The sequence below is a fragment of the Aspergillus candidus genome (assembly GCF_002847045.1).
Source record: "Aspergillus candidus strain CBS 102.13 unplaced genomic scaffold BDW47scaffold_38, whole genome shotgun sequence".
Lineage (NCBI taxonomy): Eukaryota > Fungi > Ascomycota > Eurotiomycetes > Eurotiales > Aspergillaceae > Aspergillus > Aspergillus candidus.
In genome coordinates this window covers 252,668-272,700 of record NW_020194043.1, presented here as the reverse complement: position 1 = coordinate 272,700, position 20,033 = coordinate 252,668, and the positions used below count along the sequence as shown (strand labels likewise).

Here is a 20,033-nt window from a genome sequence, read left to right as displayed (position 1 = left end):
AATCCAAATACGTATTGATGGATGATCAAACGTGGGGACTTTATGCACTACTGAAATTGACTTCTCTTGTTTATTAGAACCCAATCCTGCGGTCTACACCGTCTCTTGGTCGGATGGTAGATTATCGAAAAATTTCTGATCATTTTTTCGTTTACAAGAGAGGACGCTCTCGCGGTTGGCATGCAGTCTATTAGCAGATCCAGAAAGCCGCTGCATTGGTTTTTCTGGGTAATTAGTGTCTGCAACCACTCTACGCAGTGTGTGAAAGTGTCCGCAGGTCACTCTACAGTCACCCGTGGTAAGTGGGCGTTATGGGCTTGTGCAATGCATAGTTACTCGATAACGCTACTGCCTACTTATCGACTATATATCAGCGTGCGTACACTGTCAAAACTTCCCATCAAGACATCCTATCAGACCTGTTACCTATTCACTGGAATCTGGAGAGACTGACCGCTACTGGGAATGCTGGTAGTTATTTTTAGCATACCATGCTGTTACCCATGGAGTGGTTATTGGGGACCCTACAGGCCATGCGGTTGTCGGTACAGCTGGTGCTAATAGGGGCTTGGCGCTTGTCTTATCGACTGTACAACAGCATATATACACTTGTCAGGGGACTGAATTCGTGTATTCGTTCCTGTCTGACGGTCATGAGAATTATAGAGCGGGATAGGCTTGTCTGTTTGGTTGTGTGGAAATGGTGAATGCAACCAGCGAACATGTCCGCTGATTTGCCGAGTTTTCCCACATAGATCGTACTTAGATTCTTTATAATCCTTGCAACTTTCATAGCTTTAAGCATGATTCTGAAGGAATTATCAAAAACCATAAATATTTGACTGTTTCCATCGGCGTTGTCCCGGAGGTCGTTCCGTACACGTTTGTCCAAGATGAAAGGAGATAGTCAATGCTACTACTTTTGAAACTAAATAAAAATTTTAGATAGCACTGAAGGACCCTGATCCCACTTCTCTATCACCTCTCCCCGCCGTGTTCTTTTCCCTTGTGTTTTTCTTCTCAGTGAGAGTATTGAGAGAGCGGAATGTGGCGAAATGAAGTTAGATTCCTTGAGAGTAAGAATACCTGAAGATCTAATACCATTATTCTTTGTCTACAATTTTTCACATTCTGTAATAGAAATAGTTAGTAGTATTCATGATCCTGTCATCATGACACCATGAAAAACATAGAAGATTATATGGGAGAACTGATGAAAAGGACTGAAAATATTAATGAATTTAATAATTCTTATGACTCTGAAAAAGTTGCCAATAGTTGTAAAAGACATGTAGAGTTAAAAAACAATCCGCGTTAGAGAACTTTGCATGTTTGACATCTCCTATTTGCATGTCTCATAATTCAACTGGTGATGAAGAGCAACAAGGCAATATACATGACAGCGACAAATAAATTAGCAAGCAACGTTTACACCTTCTATATGGTTGAATACAGCAAGTTACTCTTATCTAGAAAATGACAAACAAGATCTTGACACAAGAAACCTACTACCTTGAGCTAGCTTAGGTTGTATCTTGTTCTCTCTGATAATGTACCTGATTTACTTGCAAAAAAGAGAAGAACAGTTGAAATTTAGATGTAATCTAAACATTCGTTAGTAATATTAACAGTCTCCCTATACAAGTTATATCCTGATAATATTCATTTGAAAGGCCCAAGATATGTAGACATCCTAGGCCAACATTTGATTTATACTATTAGAAGATATTAATCACTATACTAGCACAGCAAACTGCCTTTAGAGGCCAAGACAAGTGATTACTATACTTTACTATTCACTTACAGGAAAATTTCATATATTAAATCTTAAATTCACTTCTTATCAATAGTCATATCCTATGCCCTAACTCACTCCCCTTACGTCTCCCACTTCTCCCACTTCTCCCACTTCTCCCACTTCTCCCACTCACTCTTCTCTCCTTTCTCCCTGCCATCCACTACTCTCTCTCTCACACACACACACCTATACTCTCATATCCATCATCTCTTCTTTCTATATCCCCCATCTCGTCTCTTTCCACGCAGCATACAATGTCAACCTCAACTCTGGAGATGGCTACGTATGTCCTGCATCATGTTTTCCTGCCCCCCAAACTTCCTGACGGCGCAGATAACGATGTCGCACACGAAATTTTTCTTCTTGACAGAGTCATCCAGGCGCTGAGATCTTTCAAGAGATACGTCTCCTCGGATGCAGCATGTGTCATTTCTTCGGCGACTACAATGATTTGTCGTCTGCGTTTCATCTATGACAAGTTCGGCCATATAGACAAGACTAAACTGAAGAAGACATTGGCTCAACTGTATTCCGAAGGTTAGAAATAACTATTATGATACCTTCTGAGACTGTGGAACTGACAATCAATAGGAGGTTCTATCCCGGTCCACGTGCGCGCCCAGAATGCCGCTCTTCTCATAACCAAGGTCGACAATGGGATCAACGTGGAGGCATTTGAGCTCTCTCCGCGCAACGAACAGGTCATCACGACATTGGGTCGACTGCAACGGATTTTTCCGGGGCCCGCCTTGGAAATGGACCCAGACGCATTCAAAAACCCTGAATTCCTGGTCACTATAGCACAAGCCTTAGAGCGGATGAGCCATCAGGAGGTTGCCAATACTCGAACTCAGGTGACAAAAGCAGGCCAAAAGCTCGACGAAGACCGGGACACCACTCACCCCAAGATCGTGACAGAGCTTTTAATGGGGTTTTTGCGTCCCATGTGCAAAGCTACCCATGTTTCCCGGATCCGCAAGAGCACTCACGAGGAGGTCATGTGGAATTCCAGCAGGTCACCGTGGCGGCGATCCCCTCTCTGGTTGCTGATCCGTGTTTCCCTGCAGCTTGTGATGTCTAGACAGACCAGACAAATACCACGCTTCTTCGGGCTTTACAAGTACTTCATGGTATTTTTCATGAGCCACTTTCTCGACTGGGCGTCTGAATCCGGGCTGTCTAGTGAGCATCTGCAAGCCATGAGCTCTAAGATTGGACGGAGGCTACTCAAACTAAATCTCCCCAGCACTGCACCCTGGATTCCTTTTGTCCGCCATGCTTTAGAGAAAACGGGCCACATCATTGACGGTAGATGGCAGAAAGCTATAGCACACAGCGGCTATAAGCATGACATGTCGTTGCTTGAGTGTCTCCACTTTGCCGAAGACATCTACTATACCCTAGATGATCTTGATAAGTTCATCATGGATATGAAGGCGCGTGAAGCAAACATTCAGGGCTCTACGAATTTTGAACCCCCGACGATCCGGATCGGATTTAACGCTACAGAGTTCCCGAAACTGTCACGCACCTACAACTCCAAATACGAGACGTATAACCTGGCCGCTTTAGAGCAATGGATTGCTGAAAATCTGGACAACTGGCTTCAAAAACACATAGCGGACGGTAATACATGTGGTCAGTTGGGCGGACTGATGCAAGGATACCACCAAGTAGCAATGGACACATACCGTGGCGATCCTGAAGCCATTTCGGTCATGATGCTCTCTCTCCTCGAGCTATGGATTGCATGTGATAAGTCTGCAACACACATTTACGGTATGCTGCACGACTACGATCCTTGTGTTCCAATAGAGACATTTCAAGTACTAGTTCTACGCTTCCATTCCCAGCTGGCTAGGTTAGCTCGGGCCGAAGAGTACATGCGCCGGCGACAGCAGGGCGTCAGGTTCCCCGGCCCCGGCATCTTCCAAGAGTTTGGCACTCGTAATTGCTTTTCTGTGAGATACTTTGATGGTTCCGTTGACCACAAAGCCCTACTGGACGAAATCGAAACACATGCATACCTCGAAAGAGAATCAAAAAAGGCGGAGCTCCGTGAGAAGAAGACTTCCTATGCTCAACTAATGAAGAAATATGAGCTTGCCGAGTGTGAATACTACGAGGTGTCCGCTGGTCCAGAAGACATTTTTGAGAAAAAGCGCCATGCTGTGTCTTGTCAGAGATGCAGCTATAAAAAACAAGCATACGATATCAGCATTGCCATTCACGAATGGCCCTTATCCAGAAACAGAGATGAGATGAAATCGACGATCTTTGAGCTCCATCTTCCTCGGCCATTTGGAAATTGGCGGGATACTGCTATGTTTTTCATAATGGATGCCTTAGGCGTGGAGTATTCTGAACAGATGTGGCCACGTTCAACACATCCATTGTCAACATACAGCGGTCTTCATGGCTACTTTACACCATGCAAAAATGTGCAACGCATATGTCTCCTTTCGCAAGATAAACCTCATGGAATTACTCACCGGAATTCGAAAAACATTATTGAAGTGACCGAGCATGATGTCTGCCTAGACAATGGGCTGCACTTTCGTTATTTCGACAGCAAGATTGATTGTTTCCTCGCTGCTTTCAAGATGACGTACCGCAGTGCCACCCTATGTGTTTATCAAATGCCCACAGAGAGCACATCCTTACAAGGGTTCCTTTTTCGTCCATCTGGAGCCCCTGACGGACCCCCACCGAACCAGGCCATAGCCTCTCAGCGGCATACTTGTCCAGAGCATTTGACAAGCGCGGAATACAATGCACTGTGTACTATTCCTCTCGGGGTCGAAGTGCAATGGCAAAACATCCTTGTGCAGCTGTCTATGCCGCAGATTGACTGGAAAAGGCTGGAAACGTGCATTTTAATTCTCCAGACCATTTACCAGGCTGGGCCACCGGGTGAACAAGAAGTCCCGAGAAAAGGCCATAAGATCCTTAGAGAGGAAAGTTTTGCCAGGACCTTACTAAACAAGATTGCAAATTCCATAGACAGGATCAAAGACAACTGGGAGTCAGCGCAAGCGCTCTGCACATTCGCATGTATAACATCAAGGGTGCTGTCGCTAACACTTTCAGACTCCATTCGGGAAACTTGCTTAGAGATATTACAATATCTACGAGAGATTGTTTTTGAATGGGTCGAACTTGTCAAGGGAAAAGCCAGTAGGGCAATTTATGGTGAGGAGCGCGATCATTTGGTTGCACTGACCGTTCGCCTTGCTTTGATTTGTGTATGCTCCTTCGACACAGAAGACGAGTACCTGCGCACTACACTCGCCAGGAACTCGGAAGCTTCACTGTTTATATTGTGCTGTGTGACAATTCAGGAGTGGGGAAATTCGCTTTATCCACTCGAAGCCTCCGATCCACTGCTTCCAGTCCTCCACCGACGTTGGGAAACCCTCTGCTACCGTACTCACCTAATTTTGACCCGCAGAATTCTTGAAGAAAACAGCAGAGTCTTGGATGTAGCCATCCAAAGAGCATGGTCAGGATTTCGGGGAGGAGACAGTTGGTCGGCCGTGACAGAGCAACCGTCTTGCTGGCTTTATAGTCGCACCATGAATCATGGAAACGCAGATAGGAAATTACTGATTCATTTCAACCTACTGACAGGTGAGATCCTGGTCAATGGTCTTCCCTTATCTAGCCTTCCTTCCGAATATGAGACCCACCAGTCTTACCAACGGCTGTTTGGCCACTCAGCTCTGGAAATCATGCCGAGCCCTGTCCCAGGGATGGATTTTTCTGCTAAAAGAGATCATATGGAACACACGGTGCATTTGGGGCTGTTACGGACCACTGATAATTTCACTACCGACCTTGTTGTTTGTGCTGTCAAAGGGGAACAAGTGCTCCAATACTTACCACCGAGGTTGCTAGAAGGCCTCTTCCCCGACGCGTTTGTGCACAACTTTGTTCATTGGTATGACGACTATAGAAAACTTATCGAATTTCGCCCAGCTGGGCAGGCATGGAAATCATCCAGTTCAAATTGGAGGCTCAGAAGAGATCATCGAAAGGGCTGGTGCCTTGCGAAAGATGAGGATTACTTGGTGAGCATAAAGAGTGCAACAGCCGAAACAATCGGTTGCATTCTTGCTCCAGTGGCCGAACCTAGTAAAATCCACTGCATTCTCCACCTGGAGTCCTCACATCTCGAGATTGACATCCCAGTTCTCCAGCTTGGCTTCACCCTTGGGAAGGGAAGTTCTTCCATCCGGAGCAAGCAGTCGCGCGGAATGGAAGTTGATGGTGACCAATCTCTGGACTCACTTGTTGGTTTGCACAACAGGCTCCTGCTCAAGTGCCCAAAGCGCCTTGGAAGGGCTGTGATTGTACCAGATGGAGAAGTGGACTTCCAGAGGGAAGGCGATCATGTTAAAGTTAAAATTGACTTGGAAACCGCGACCAACTTCCAAGTTTACACAGTCGATTACCGACTCGGTCAATTGGTCGACAACGGAAGCCTGCAAAGCAAGCTAATATTGTGTTATCTACATGCTCTAACATCCTTTTGTATACCTGATCCTCTGACGGGTAGAACTGGAACCGAGCAAGCCCTCACCATTCTTCGTTCTGCAGCGGTCAGGTCATTCGAAACTCTTCACCCGGAGCACACAAGCATACTCGCCAGTATCGCTGCCTTGACGCCAGAAAGGAGATATTATCCAGCCGGGGAACGTGTGATGCAATCAGTTACTTGGCAGAAGAGTCTGTCTTTCCTAACTCAACATGGGGAATTCTACACCAGGGTAGTTGACATATTCGATCAAGATCGCCGACAGATGATGCTGTCTTCAGCCAAACACGAACGCCATCCAGACTTGCCTCATGTCGAAACGGAGCTTCTGCAACGTGACAGTATTCGGTCTTCTTTATTTCGTGTCTCTGAATTTGGTGCTGAGAGCCATACATGTGACCAAGATCACTCGTATCGGAGCCTTGACTGTAACCAGGAATCTCAAGAAGGCTCTAGGGCGTTCCTTATGTCGAAAGCCATATATTCGGGAATTCCCATAACTCGAGCGAGGCCGGCAGATAATTTGCTATCCCATCTCTGGCAATTTCTATCGAGTGTTGATTGCATTTTTGGATCAAATAAAGAACTCGGCGATATGAAGGGGAAGTTCGATGCCCAGGTAATCCTGGAACCAATGGAGTTGATATCCCAGCATTGGTGCGCCATTCATAACCAGCTTTTGCGGTCTGGTCATAAAAATCGACTCAATAAGTTCCAAGCCATGATGTGGTTTTCAACTATGGCATTTGCCAAGGATGTGGATATGACAGTCCTGGAAGCATTGGTTTCGGTATACACTATCTCGGAAATGGACCAGGTGAACCCCCCTTCAGGCGCTTTGTTTTACCTCTCGAGAGGTTATCAATTTAACAATTCCGCCCTACTCCATAAACTCGGTTGCTCTCTACTACGCATCGAGAAGTCTCCTGATTGGACCATTGCATCCTACCCTGGCGAGGCCCGCACGGTGTACAAATGTCGTCGATCAAGAACATTTCAAAGAAACAGAGAGAAGGCGCTTGAGCAATTCATTTCAGCAATTCAATCACAGTGGCCAGTCAGGTCGCCCAGCAAGCCCGCATTTGATGGCCCTCTCAATATCTGGTCTTATATCAATATTAAAAGTGCAATGGCTATTGTTCGGGAGCTGTTCTCTATTTGGTTCGACAACATGGAATTCCGAGATTATATTCGCCGCCTCTCGCATGTTTTCAGTGAGCAGGCAGCTCACAGTATAACGATCCAGCCATATATCTTCCAAACATATGACAACCCAATGCGACATAAACCTGGATTTGTTGGTGTGGGTGATATTCTCTGCGGAAAACCTCCTAATGTGGATTTGGAGCCCCCTCAACTTCAGAACCTTTTGAGAGCCGCGCCACTTGGTTCCAGCTCAGAACTTCGGTCTCGCATACTCAGCAGAAAGCTAGAACTGCTATCGAGGTCCAACTATGAAAAAAATTACATTGACCAGTTACGGGGTAGCATCGAATCTCTACAGCAGACTTCAAGAGACTGGAGCATTGTGTTTACTGATCCCCACTTGAGGGATGTACTCGCAAGCCATTTGTATTTGTGCCAAGATCATTTACGTTCAGTATACAATGCCATCACAGCACGTATGAGTCTCCAATCCGTGGAAAACATGCCATGTGAAATGCAGCACCCAACACGCCATGCTGTCATGGCCACATTAGCATGTGTACGCCAATGGCCAAGGGTTTCGCCCATTCTTCTACTCCAGCAGATGGCACATCATAGATGGGTGAGGTTGACGGATGACTGGAAGCGCTGCTTTGTTGCATATGGTCTTGCACTTGCGGCCAACCAACGTGCGGAGAGACTAGTCAGTTTGATTGGGGCTCGCGAAGATCTCATCCGGGAGATTAGGAACAAAGGACACACAGACTGGGATCCTCTTGAGTTCCCTGAGACTCTGTTGGTTGAGATTGAGAATAGTATCCTCATACGGGAAGTCCAGGAGCAGATTGCTAAGCAGATGAGAACCAGCAGACCCGGCAATGTGGTGATGCAGTTGAATATGGGCGAAGGGAAGTCTTCCGTGATCATTCCTATTACGTCGGCTGCACTTGCGAATGGTAGCTGTCTGGTCGTTGTAATAGTGCCAAAACCCCAGTCTCGCCAGATGTTCCAGATGCTAGTATCTAAGTTGGGGGGGCTATTGGATCGCCGCGTTTATCATTTACCGGTTTGTCGCACTTTGAAGATTGGGGAAGCCGAAGCCAATGAAATCCGGAAGATATGCCATGATTGCATGTCAAGCGGCGGTGTTCTCTTGGTTCAACCAGAGCACATACTATCGCTGAAACTGATGGGTCTTGAAAATCTGATTTCTGGCAGTGGCACCGTCGGTTCCTCGGTTCTAAAAACTCTAGATTTTTTCCGCACTGACTCACGTGTCATCGTGGATGAAAGTGACGAGAATTTTGGTGTGAAGTTTGAACTCATTTACACCATGGGTAGCCAACGTCCAATGGAGTTTAGCCCGCGGAGGTGGATATTGATCCATCAGCTACTACATATTGTGAGAGAAATTGCCCCAGACCTCCATAAGGAATTCCCTCATTCAATGGAGCTGGAAGATCTTCACCCAGGCAGTTTCCCACGAATGAGGTTTCTCCATCACGATGCCCAGCACAGTCTTATGGTCCGGCTTTTGGAGCACATTTGTGACCACGGGATTGAAGGCTTGCCAATCTCGCGGCAGCCGAAGGCGGTTAGAAACGCTGTGTTCAATTATGCACTCAACGCAGAACTTGAACCAACGCAGATTGCTGCCGTTGAAGATCAAGGCACGACAGGCTTTTGGACTGACGCGACTAAAAGTCCACTTCTTCTTCTTAGAGGGCTTATCGCCGGTGGAGTCCTAAGCTTCTGTCTAGGTCAAAAACGCTGGCGCGTCAACTACGGACTGGATTCGGAAAGGCAGCCACCGACCAGACTTGCAGTCCCATACCGCGCCAAGGACAAGCCTTCTACGCGGTCTGAATACAGTCATCCAGATGTTGTTCTCATACTGACGTTCCTGAGCTACTATTACGGTGGACTTGGCGACGATGATATCTTCCTTTCCTTCAGCCATCTTCTAAAGTCTGATCAAGCAGATGCTGAATATGCGGCTTGGGTTGTGGACGCCCCAGGTTTGCCAGACTCCTACCGTCATCTAGTCGGAATCAATCTCGAGGACCGTTATCATTGTTCTAAGGAGGTGTTTCCCAGGCTCCGCTTTTCAAAAAGTATGATCGACTACTTCTTAGCTCACCTTGTTTTCCCAAAAGTAATGAGAGAGTTTCCCGAAAAGCTCACGGCTTCCGGTTGGGACATTGGAGAGACCAAAACTCATCCAACAATTGGCTTTAGTGGCACGAACGATTCCCGGACAACATTGCCTTTGGATGTGGAACAGCTAGACCTACCAGAGCAAAACCACACCAATGCTTTGGTGATTGAGAACCTTCTAAGACCTGAAAACTCAGTTGCGTTCTATCACTCACAGCACCGTGAATCAGGCTCAGACGCAAATGCTTTGCTTCACATGGTGACTAGTCTGGACCCCCCTGCACAGGTGATCCTAGATGTAGGGGCCCAGATAATAGAACTAAGCAACGTCGAGGTAGCGGAGGCATGGCTCAAGCTGATCACAAACCACAAGCAAACCCAGGCTATAGTGTTTTTTGATGAAAATGACGAGCTTGTCGTTTTGGACCGAAAAGGACGCGTGGAGGCGCTGCAAATTTCGCCCTTTTCCAAGCAACTTGAACTGTGTCATATATTCCTTGACGAAGCACACACTAGGGGAACAGATCTAAAACTACCGGAATATTATCGTGCTGCTGTGACTTTGGGGGCGGGTCTCACAAAGGATAAGTTGGTCCAAGGTAAGAGGGATCTTCAACCATGAGTATGTGTACAGGCCGTCCGCGTTAACCCTATACAGCGTGCATGAGAATGAGAAAACTGGGCAAAGGACAATCAGTCATCTTCTACATACCCGACGAAATCAAGTCGAACATTATCTCGCTTACAGGACACCGGGATGAGTTGGACATTGATGTATCAGACGTCTTATGCTGGGCAATATCAGAGACTTGGCACGATATACAGCGGAGCATCCCCTTGTGGGCAACCCAGGCAGAACGTTTCGGACGCCAGTCAGTTTTGTGGGACAAGGCCAGGAAGGACGGACAGACCACGATGACTACTGCACAGGCTATAGAGTTCTTAGAGCCCGAATACCAGTCCCTGGAGTCCAGATATCGACCCGGTTGGCATCGCTCTCCGCTACCTGACTCCCAGCTACAGGACATAAAGAATCCTAACGCCCATCTCATTCGCGAAAGATGTCGTGAATTCCAAGATTTGGACTTTAGTACAACCCATCTCCATGAAGAGCAGGAGCGCGAACTCGCGCCTGAAATTGAACAAGAGCCCGAAGTCGACAGGCCAGCTCCAGAAGGGCCGGCTACCCACAACTTACATCCGGACGTCTTGTCGTTCATCACCACTGGGGTGCCTACCAGTCTTACAATGGCTTATGGGCCAGCATTCGAAATGTTGAGAGATACTTCCGCAGCTGTGCACTTAAATGTGTCACAACTCCCACGGGGGCTCCTGGTAACAGCTGACTTCGCCACCACGATCCTGGCCCCGAAGCACGTATCTTTTCAGTCGGATGCATACCAACGGCCTGTTCAATGGATCTTAACAAGTACATATACTGCACCTTCATTCAAACCGAGCCAGAATGTGGTAAAATACATGATGGTCATTAGCCCCTACGAAGCCTGCAAAATTCTACCCAGAATTCGCAGCTCAGAGACGAAGGTGACGCTGCATTTGTACTCTCCACGACAACACGAAGGGTTTCCCCCACTGGATGGATTGGCGTTGTACACCGTCCCTAGGCGCTCTGAACTCCTCGAAATCCCCACATCTCTCCGAATCCAGTTGAATCTGTTCTCCGGGCAGCTCTACATCTCTACGTATCGCGAGTACCAGGAGATATGCGAGTTCCTCGGCGTGGCATCGGTCAAGACCCCCGAGGGATGGTCGGTTGCAGCGGATGGATTCATTCTCACAGACGCACATAGGCTAGGCTCCCCGTTCCATCAAAGTCCCCTGGAGTTTCTCAAGGTTCTCATGTCACAGATCAGGAAAGACTGTCAAGACATCAGTAAGACCCACATTGGCAAGATCTTGGACGGGAAGCTGCTCCGCGAGTCTGATTTTGAAGTAAAGGCTAGAGGGTTGATCTCGGACATTTGTGGCTCGGGATGCAAGTCGTAATAATACTATTTGTACGGATAGCTATGTAGAACTAATACTCCAGCAATCAAACATATTATTCATGTACCGCGAGGCTCATTTGTCAATATCCAACTTCCGCGCTTCCAAAACATCCCGGAACAATGCCAAAGCGGCCTCAAACCCCTCAAATCTAACACCATGATACGATTCTATCGAATCGACAGGCACACACTGGAGTCGCGCCCCGATCCAACAAAGATTGCATCATGGTGAGCATCCCCCGTTGCACTACAAACCCAAGGGGTGTCAAAGCCATCTAACCCGAGGCCTTGGCATCTATGTTGGCTCCCTAATCCAGGAAAAACCCAGCCATTTCCTCATCATCCCTCCGACAAGCTATAAGCAGTGGGGTTTCATCGCATTTATCCCTGGCCTCGATGTCTGACCCCCTCTCTAGCAAAAGCAGCGCAACGGCTCGGTGTCCGCTATCTACCGCCCAATGTAAGGGCGTCTTCCCACGAATTCGCATAGTGTTGTTGCAGAGGATGGGAGTGTGAGTGCAGCGAGCTTGCGGTCGACCTTGTTGACGTTGACACAACCATTTTGGATAGACATGTTGCTGTTTGGTCTCGTTGGCTTCAGCTGGCTTCAAACATGTATATACAGCCCAAACTGGGAAGACGATGTAGGCAAAATTGCTAGTGATTGACCTAGTATACGACAAGACGACTTCTTAGGAAGTTGCAGTAAGAGCAGTAAGATGTCAACCTCGTATTATCGCAAGTTTGTTGAGTGAGACTACGCCTCGTGTGCCCCTCCAATCATTAGTGCTGCTTTGCGCTGATCACACAGGCCAATCAATGAAGAAGACTGCGCCATTTCATAGTGGCTATAATATTATTTATTATGCCCTTAATTAGTACTGATTTTGTCTATCTATCCAATTGTCCTTAGCTTATTTGTACCGTGAAAAGGAGTGGGGAAGACAGACAGCTTGAGGCCATATCGAAGGTCCCCACTCTGGGTGGGCCTCGCACATCTGCAGCGATGGGAAGCGGACAACAACGTCATTTCTTTCCCCTCCTCTCCGCCTGTTCTCAAAATCTCCTTCTACCCAAACCCCCCGCAGTCTTCTCCATACATCAACTAGACCCCCAAACGTCATTCAGATAACAGCATACTACAAAGCTGCAACCATGGCTAAATCCCATCCTGGAGTTCTGCATGAATATGTACGTCCCTTCACTTGAGCCAACACCTACCCCACCTATCAAAACACTACTGAACATGTGTCTTCGTTGAAAGAAGAGCAAGAAAGAAACAAAAAAACTATGTTAAAGGAAAGAAAACTAACAAACGCCAGGCCCCCCGCCTAACCGCCTTTGAATTCACCTCTCAAACCACCAACGACAAACCCAACGCCCTCCTCTTCGTCGGCGGCCTAACCGACGGCCTCCTCACAGTGCCTTACGTCGAGAAACTCGCCCAAGCCCTCGAACCCACCCCCTGGACCATCTACAACGTGCTCCTCACCTCCTCCTACCACGGCTGGGGCGTCGGCAGCCTGGACCAAGACATCAACGAGATCGCGCAATGCGTGGACTTTGTGCGGGGGCGCCTCCCCGCCAACAGCAAGATTGTGCTGATGGGCCACTCAACCGGTAGCCAGGACGTACTGCACTACTTATACAAGGAGAATCCGACCAGTGGGGGCGAGGCCCGCGAGCGTCCGGCGCTGGACGGCGCGATCATGCAGGCGCCCATGTCAGACCGGGAGATGCTGATCGCGACGACGAAGGGGAGCCACGAGTCGCACGCGGCGCTGAGCCAGCTGGTTCATTTCGCGAGAACGCGCTCCACGACTGAGATTATGCCGCTGAATTTGACGGCTGCCGTGGGCATGCCGGCTGATACGCCCATCAATGCTTATCGGTTTTGGTCGCTGGCTAGTCCTGAGAGTCCCGAGACGCCGGCGGAGGATGATCTGTTCAGTTCGGATTTGACGGATCAGAGGTTGAAGGAGACGTTTGGGGTTGTTGGGGAGAGGGGCTTGCTGCGTGGTAAGCTCATGGCGCTGTATTCTGGGAAGGATGAGTATGGGGCGCCTGGGCTGGATATGGAGGGGATGTTGCGGCGGTGGAAGGAGGCCACGGCTGGGAAGTGGGATGAGGGCAGTGGGATTATCCCTGGGGCGACTCACAATGTTCAAGATGAGGGGCAGGAGTGGCTCGCTGAGCGGGTGACGGGGTATTTGGGGAGAGTCTGATTTGAAACAATGCAGGTAGAGGCTTCATGGATTAAAGTAATGTACAAAGTAGATGGGGAAATAGCTCAACAACCTTGACACGGGTATAGTATATGGGCCAGTTATCGGGGGGAGGGCGAACATGCAACAAGACCAAAGTGAGAAAGAAGAAAGGCAAATCAAACACGCAACCACAGATTAAACACCCCCTTCAGATACTCGACAATCTCCGACCCGCCCAGCTTACTCTCCCCATACAAGCGATCCACAAACGTAATCGGACACTCCGCCACCTTGAACCCCATCGCCTTAGCACGCACCATCATCTCCATCTGGAAACTATAACCCTTGCTTTGGGTACTGGAGATAACCTTCTCCAACACACTCTTCTTATACAACCGGAAGCTCCCCGTCACATCCGACACACCAGGCATAAGCACCACATCAGAGATAAGGTTCGCGCCGCGCGACGTCAGCTTGCGGAACAGATCCCAGCCGTACACGCCGCCCTTGACGTCGCCGCGGCTGGCGTAGCGCGTGCCGCTGACGATGTCTGCATCGGTCTGGCGCTGGATGTCGATCATGATCGGGATGAACTTGGGGTGGTGGCTGAAGTCGGCGTCCATGATGATCACGTAGTTGCCGGTCGCGTACTTCAGACCGTGCACGTAGGCTGTGCCTAGGCCGAGCTTGCCCTCGCGCGGCTTCAGGTTGATGTGTTTCTCGCCCCAGAGTTGTTGCAGCTGTTTGGCGACTTCGAGGGTGCCGTCGGGGGAGCCGTCGTCGACGATCACGATTTCCCAGTCTAGGTTGCTGTTATCCGTTTGTTAGCTTCTATAAGATATACGTATATATGATAGATATATTTGTATAAAGGTTATGCGTATGGAAAGAGGGTAGTACTTCTCGCGAAAGGTGCGCTCCAACAGCCAGCACATAACAGGGAGGTTCTGGCGCTCATTGTAGGTGGGCAGGATGACCGAGTAGCGGTTGTGGGGGGCCATGCTGAGAGTGTCTGATTGCTCAATTGAGTCTATAGAGAGAGAAGAGTCAATTGCCCCAGGAGAAGAGCGTGATTGCAATGGATAGGTAAATAGATGGAAGAGGATGAGGGAGGGATGCTCCTGAACGGAGTCTTGGCATCGAGTCCGTAACGTGTTGTCCTGACTAAGCCGCAACCGGTTTAGCTTGTTTTAGCTTGCATATGGAGTATTTGGATAGCTTCATTCATATCTAAAATTTATATGTTAAGCAATAACACATTTTCAAAATATTAACATGGTATGCATAGGGATAATACAAGTCAGACAAGTGAACAAATTAAGACACATCAAATAAAACAATCCAACCAACCACATCCTATCAACCACCATTATCCATCCATAATCATCAGAGCAAAATAGAATCTATACACAATACACACAGGGAAGTACCAAATCGAACAAACCCATAAACACCAATACAATAAATCCTACCAAACCTCCAACTCCAAGTCAAATCCTGCCTAGTATCCCATAATCAAGTCTCCTTATCACTACTACTCCCCTTCGCCGCAAATCCCTTCCGGACCTTACTGTCGGCCCCAATCTGGTTATAAGGCGAATCAGCCCGATTCGCCACGTCCTCATTATGCTTCTTCACATCTTCAGGCGCATTCTCCTTGACTTTGCCCTCGCCGTCTACGACGGGGCTCTGTTTCCCGCCTGTGATGATCGGGCTGGCTTTGTTGGAGGTGTCCTGCGTGTCGCCTTGGGATTGTCCGCTCTCAGAGGGCTTGTTGTTGGACTTGGTGTTTGGGGGTGGTGGGCCTGTCGATTTTATGTATTAGCTATTGCTTGTTCTATTTCTCGGCTTATTCTGGGAAAGGAGGAGGCCATACCGGGATGCTCGATGTTCTTGGTAGAAGAAGTATTCTGCGGCTTATCTTTATCGCTCTCTGCGCTGCCGTAAGAGCCATGCGAGTATGTTCTCTTTGAGTTTAGAGGGGCCACGAAGGCGGGTTTCATGCGAGGAGCGAAGACCGACTTGGTCGCTCTCAGAGGGAAGAATCGAGTTATGGAGCTCATGGTTGTTTCGAGTATTTGCCGAGAGTATCAACTTTTCAAGTATAAAGGGAAGAAAAGTTGACTATTATACAGTATAATAAGGTACTGTAGCAATAATGTCTCAAGTCAAATAAGAGTGTGAAAGGCAAGTGTTGCAAGTCACACAGGATAATATGGGATTTCATCATTTATAGCATTCGCCCCGTGGGCCATGCTATCAGTGCTAACCCTTATGACGTCGTTCTACTGTCATACCTCAGTATTCGACCCAGTTTCCCTTTATAGCTCACCCCCGGTCTCTCTTCTTCAACTTAATCTGCAGTGGTAGTCACACATAGTGGAGAAAAGAATTGTGTAGAGTGAGAAAGAAAGAAAAAAAAAAATATGTTGAATGATTAGATTCGCCTCTCCTAAATGAAGTGGTCGGACGGCCATACTAAATCAACAATTGTAAAAAAACCCAGATGGTCAATCCAAAATACAAAACACCGATGGCTGCTGTCCCAAGGTAATAGTGATAATAATGATAATAATGTCAATCAAGTAACGATGGTCTTGTCTGGCCAAATGTCGCCGTTCTTGCACCCAAACCTTCCTGAAAAAACGCCATAACTGCTATCAACGAAACCATGCCAAACAGGACTCGAAAGATGGTATTTGAGACAAATCACATCGCAAGGTTGAATCAACCGAGCCACTGCAAATATAGAAAGCAAATCGGGGGTTGGGGGGGGGGATAGAAAATAGAAAATGAAAATGAAGAAAATGCATGCCACTCAATGCAGGAGCATCAGAAGATCCGTCACACCCAAAAAAGAATAGCCCGTAGAATCCCACGCAAGATAATCAATCAATCAGTAAATCATTCGTATGCACATGAGTAGTTCTTCCACCAGGAAAACGCCGACGCCTTGGCTCCATGAGGCTGTCCCATGGAATGCTCTTGTATATTCTCTTTTCCTTTCGTGACCGTGTGCGAACTTCCGGCCTAGTCGGTCAACGATGCGCAATAACATACGCTTTCATATTGTGCCATGGCGGTGTACGTCTGTGTAGAGCTTCCAATACCCCCAACCGTCGTCGTCGGGGTGGGTTCAAGCTCCTTAATCTCGATCGTCGTATCAGAGACCGATGACAGAGAACCGTTGTCCATCATTTGCATCTGCTCACAGTACGGAGACGGTGCCTCAGGGTAGTCCCGCTTTTCCGACATCTTGATGCGACGAGGATAGTAGGGCACCGAGACATCCCGCCTCGATTTGCCGGAGTCGGAAACGGGTGTGGCCTCGGCGCCGCTGGCCAGCGACATCGTGGAGCTCTGCTGGGCGTCCCGGGAAGTTTCGTTCAGATATAGGAAGAACTCCATCATCGTGCTGTTCCACCAACAAAACCATGGCCGATCTCCAGCTTCGGACGCCTGTCTACGCTGGACGCTGTTGACCATAACATCCCTTTCAGAAACTGACCGCTTTGTGGCCACATCAGTGGAAAATGTATCCTGCGGCAGGATCACCAACTTATCAAACAAGCCGAAGAAAGTCAGGGCGGGTCCCAGGCTGAGATCGCTGCCGTCCATCACCAGACGAAGAGACTGCGTGGGGGAAGCGAATAACGGCGCCTGGGCACCGTAAGTGAACGACGGAGAAAACGCTTCGTTCTCAAAGCTAATCGAGCGGTCGGTATCCGTGCCCTCGACGGAAATGGGGATTTTGCCCGACTCCATGCATCGCCAGGCCGGTCGGTAGTCAGACTCGACGACGCAAAACTTCGATTGATTGTTATTCACCGCCGGGATCACATACTGCCCGGTGGGTGCCGATTTCAGATTCGCGGGGATCGTCGATATCGGCGTAGCGTCCATTTTGGGGGTCGTAGTCACGGTGACAATGTTCGGTCCATCATCCTTCTCGTTTTCTTCCTCTGCCGCTTTTTTCGCCCCCAAGACACCGCCAATAACGCCCCCAATGCACGCCCCGACCAGCATGATTACTCCCACCAGAATCAATGTCCACACAGGAAGCCCGCAGCATGCTTTCTTCTTACCCTTGCTCTTCAGTTTCTCTTCGAAAGCCATTACGCCGGTCGCCGGAGGACGGTCCGATGACTGGCTCTGGCGTTGGCTCTCCGTCTGCAACGCCGCCGTTTCGGTCACCAAGGTTCTCGAGGATACCTCGGACACCGGAATCGCTGTAGGGCCGTTGGTGCTATTCTCATCTGGAACGACGCCCGCGTCGTTCGTGGAATCAACTTGCCCTTCGATCTTCGGTGCTGCGGCATCCGGGTAGCGTGAGTAGGGCGGTAGTTGTTCGAGGTGGCCATCGGGCCCCACAAGGTCCCCTACATCATCGTCGGCGCGACCGGACGGCCGTTGATAGGTCTGGGTGTGACCGGGGAATCCCAGCGGGATGACCGGCGGGGTTTCGATGCCCTCCTCGGGGACCACATTTTGTGGGTACATGGCGTATGGGTGCTGGGGTGCATTCGCATCTCCCAACGGTCGATCTGGCGGCCGGATGGTCGATGTTGTCGTAACGCTGGGCGATCGGCTGACACCCACCTGCGGGTACATGGCGTAGGGATGGCTGGGGCCGGTCGCCCCCGTATAGGGGCTCAAGGCCCGGGGAGGCATCGAAAAGCGAGACGAAGTACTCTGACTCCGTTGCGTCATAGACGGTGCGGTATTGGTGGAGGCGATGGAGTTGCGGTTGGTCACATCGTATCCCTTCTGGGGGAGGCTCGATCGGGTGGCATCTTCATCAGAGAGGCGAGCGTCATCCCCGAACGGGTTCTCTGTGGTTTCCGCATCGGTCGGCACGGTGCCATACGGTTTCCCTTGCTGGCGCAGCGACCCTCGGAGCGTGTTGGACGAGGCGATCGAGGAGATGGACGGGCTTCGAGCTTCAGGCGTCAGGGTGGACTGTTCGGAATCGATCGGTTCCAGCGAGTATTCATCCGAGAAGACATTGGGGTTTGAGGAGCGACCTGAGCCGGAGCGACGATGCATCGAGTCGGTTTCGGGAGTGGAAGAATGCGATTGCGATGGAGAGCCAGAGGAAAAAGAAGATAAGGAACGAGAATGGTTGGATGAGTGACGCCCCGACATGGCGGTGGGACAGCCCTTTCCGGGCCTCTTTCTTGTTCCTTGCTCAATCAATCCGGGTAAAGCGGTCGGGGGATCAGTCACCTGGGTCGACTGAAATCCTTAGGCAAACAGCGAAGAGAGGGGGTGTGTGGGAAGGGGAGGACGAGAGAACGCTGGAATGAAGGTCAAGTCTCCCAAGAAAAAAAGAGAGAGAAGAAATTAAGGAGCGAAGGATAAACCCGATGAGGGTTCAGATTGATGAACAATCGGAGGGGGGACAAGATGGGGAGAAGGAGATGAGATTGAAGAGAAGGGGAGGAGAAACATAAGATGGGGGAAGAAGGATGAGTGAATTTGAGAGGTCAGGACTGGCTGGAGGAGAGAGAGAAGTTGAGAGCCTGAGAGGGAGAGACAGCCGTCCGTATGGGTCAGGTAAGGTCAGCGGTTGTGATACTGGGTATTGGTAATGACAATCAAGGATTCAGGTATTACCGCTGGTCGTTGTTACCTGAGCGACCTCTAACGCAGGAGTCATTGAGTGATATTAGAGGGTTGGCCTTACGGTATCATGACCAAGTATCACATACAATGACAGAACATGACTGGTAACGTACCAACAGGGTATGTCGTACCAAGGAAGTAAGCCAGTAAACTGCTGCGCCTCGCCACCCATGGACGAACCCAGTTAATGGCGATTACTACCTGATACAGAGTCGTATATTTTGTGGTATGTAGAAAGGCAAGTGTACTCTCTCCTCTTTCGTAGTATTCGTCTCTTGCCAACCTCCACTCCCTTGCTTTCATGAAACAATGGGATGCCGGACCACACACACACACCCTCGGCTGCACAGACGGAGAACCACGCGAAGGTGCTGAAACGCCGCGGCCAGCAGTACCTATGAGAGTTCGATCATGATGCCACCTTCGTCAGAACAACCTTCTTGGCGTCAAAGTCGGTGGATTTCCATTAGATTGTTGTATCTACCTATCCGTATGGGGGTAAATCCTCAGTGGAATTGTATGATAGGATGGGGTTCCATACAAGGACTCCGTCA

General features: G+C 49.1%; 6 protein-coding genes across 6 annotated transcripts; 2 read left to right on the top strand and 4 right to left on the bottom strand.

Annotated features, from left to right (window-relative positions):
• Positions 1–2,052: 2,052 nt before the first annotated feature.
• On the top strand, positions 2,053–11,645 carry BDW47DRAFT_132954 (uncharacterized protein; the record flags this gene model as incomplete). Its single annotated transcript, XM_024817704.1, has 21 exons — positions 2,053–2,335; positions 2,390–2,515; positions 2,564–2,744; positions 2,781–2,928; positions 2,986–3,424; positions 3,461–3,577; positions 3,614–3,677; positions 3,708–3,745; positions 3,794–4,169; positions 4,206–4,414; positions 4,448–4,596; positions 4,630–4,852; positions 4,889–8,532; positions 8,566–8,698; positions 8,735–8,883; positions 8,914–9,087; positions 9,130–9,258; positions 9,289–9,904; positions 9,935–10,121; positions 10,155–10,237; positions 10,297–11,645. The coding sequence occupies 21 exons, from the start codon at positions 2,053–2,055 to the stop codon at positions 11,643–11,645; spliced, it is 8,817 nt and encodes a 2,938-aa protein (XP_024670203.1).
• A 31-nt stretch (positions 11,646–11,676) lies between these two features.
• Positions 11,677–12,358, bottom strand: BDW47DRAFT_109265 (ankyrin repeat domain-containing protein). Its single transcript, XM_024813425.1, has one exon. It carries the CDS (start codon positions 12,133–12,135, stop codon positions 11,956–11,958), a length of 180 nt encoding a protein of 59 aa, XP_024670202.1. The 5' UTR covers positions 12,136–12,358; the 3' UTR covers positions 11,677–11,955.
• Positions 12,359–12,636: 278 nt separating this feature from the next.
• Positions 12,637–13,951, top strand: BDW47DRAFT_53833 (uncharacterized protein). Its single transcript, XM_024819266.1, has 2 exons — positions 12,637–12,838; positions 12,970–13,951. Exons 1-2 carry the CDS (start codon positions 12,803–12,805, stop codon positions 13,870–13,872), a joined length of 939 nt encoding a protein of 312 aa, XP_024670201.1. The 5' UTR covers positions 12,637–12,802; the 3' UTR covers positions 13,873–13,951.
• BDW47DRAFT_53837 (dolichyl-phosphate beta-D-mannosyltransferase) lies at positions 13,952–14,961 on the bottom strand. Its single transcript, XM_024819267.1, has 2 exons — positions 14,755–14,961; positions 13,952–14,664 (listed from the first exon to the last, which is right to left on the bottom strand). The coding sequence occupies exons 1-2, from the start codon at positions 14,853–14,855 to the stop codon at positions 14,031–14,033; spliced, it is 735 nt and encodes a 244-aa protein (XP_024670200.1). The 5' UTR covers positions 14,856–14,961; the 3' UTR covers positions 13,952–14,030.
• A 96-nt stretch (positions 14,962–15,057) lies between these two features.
• Positions 15,058–16,047, bottom strand: BDW47DRAFT_109263 (uncharacterized protein). Its single transcript, XM_024813424.1, has 2 exons — positions 15,731–16,047; positions 15,058–15,659 (listed from the first exon to the last, which is right to left on the bottom strand). Exons 1-2 carry the CDS (start codon positions 15,915–15,917, stop codon positions 15,370–15,372), a joined length of 477 nt encoding a protein of 158 aa, XP_024670199.1. The 5' UTR covers positions 15,918–16,047; the 3' UTR covers positions 15,058–15,369.
• A 234-nt stretch (positions 16,048–16,281) lies between these two features.
• On the bottom strand, positions 16,282–19,332 carry BDW47DRAFT_109262 (uncharacterized protein). The gene has a single exon (XM_024813423.1). It carries the CDS (start codon positions 18,997–18,999, stop codon positions 16,885–16,887), a length of 2,115 nt encoding a protein of 704 aa, XP_024670198.1. The 5' UTR covers positions 19,000–19,332; the 3' UTR covers positions 16,282–16,884.
• Positions 19,333–20,033: the final 701 nt, after the last annotated feature.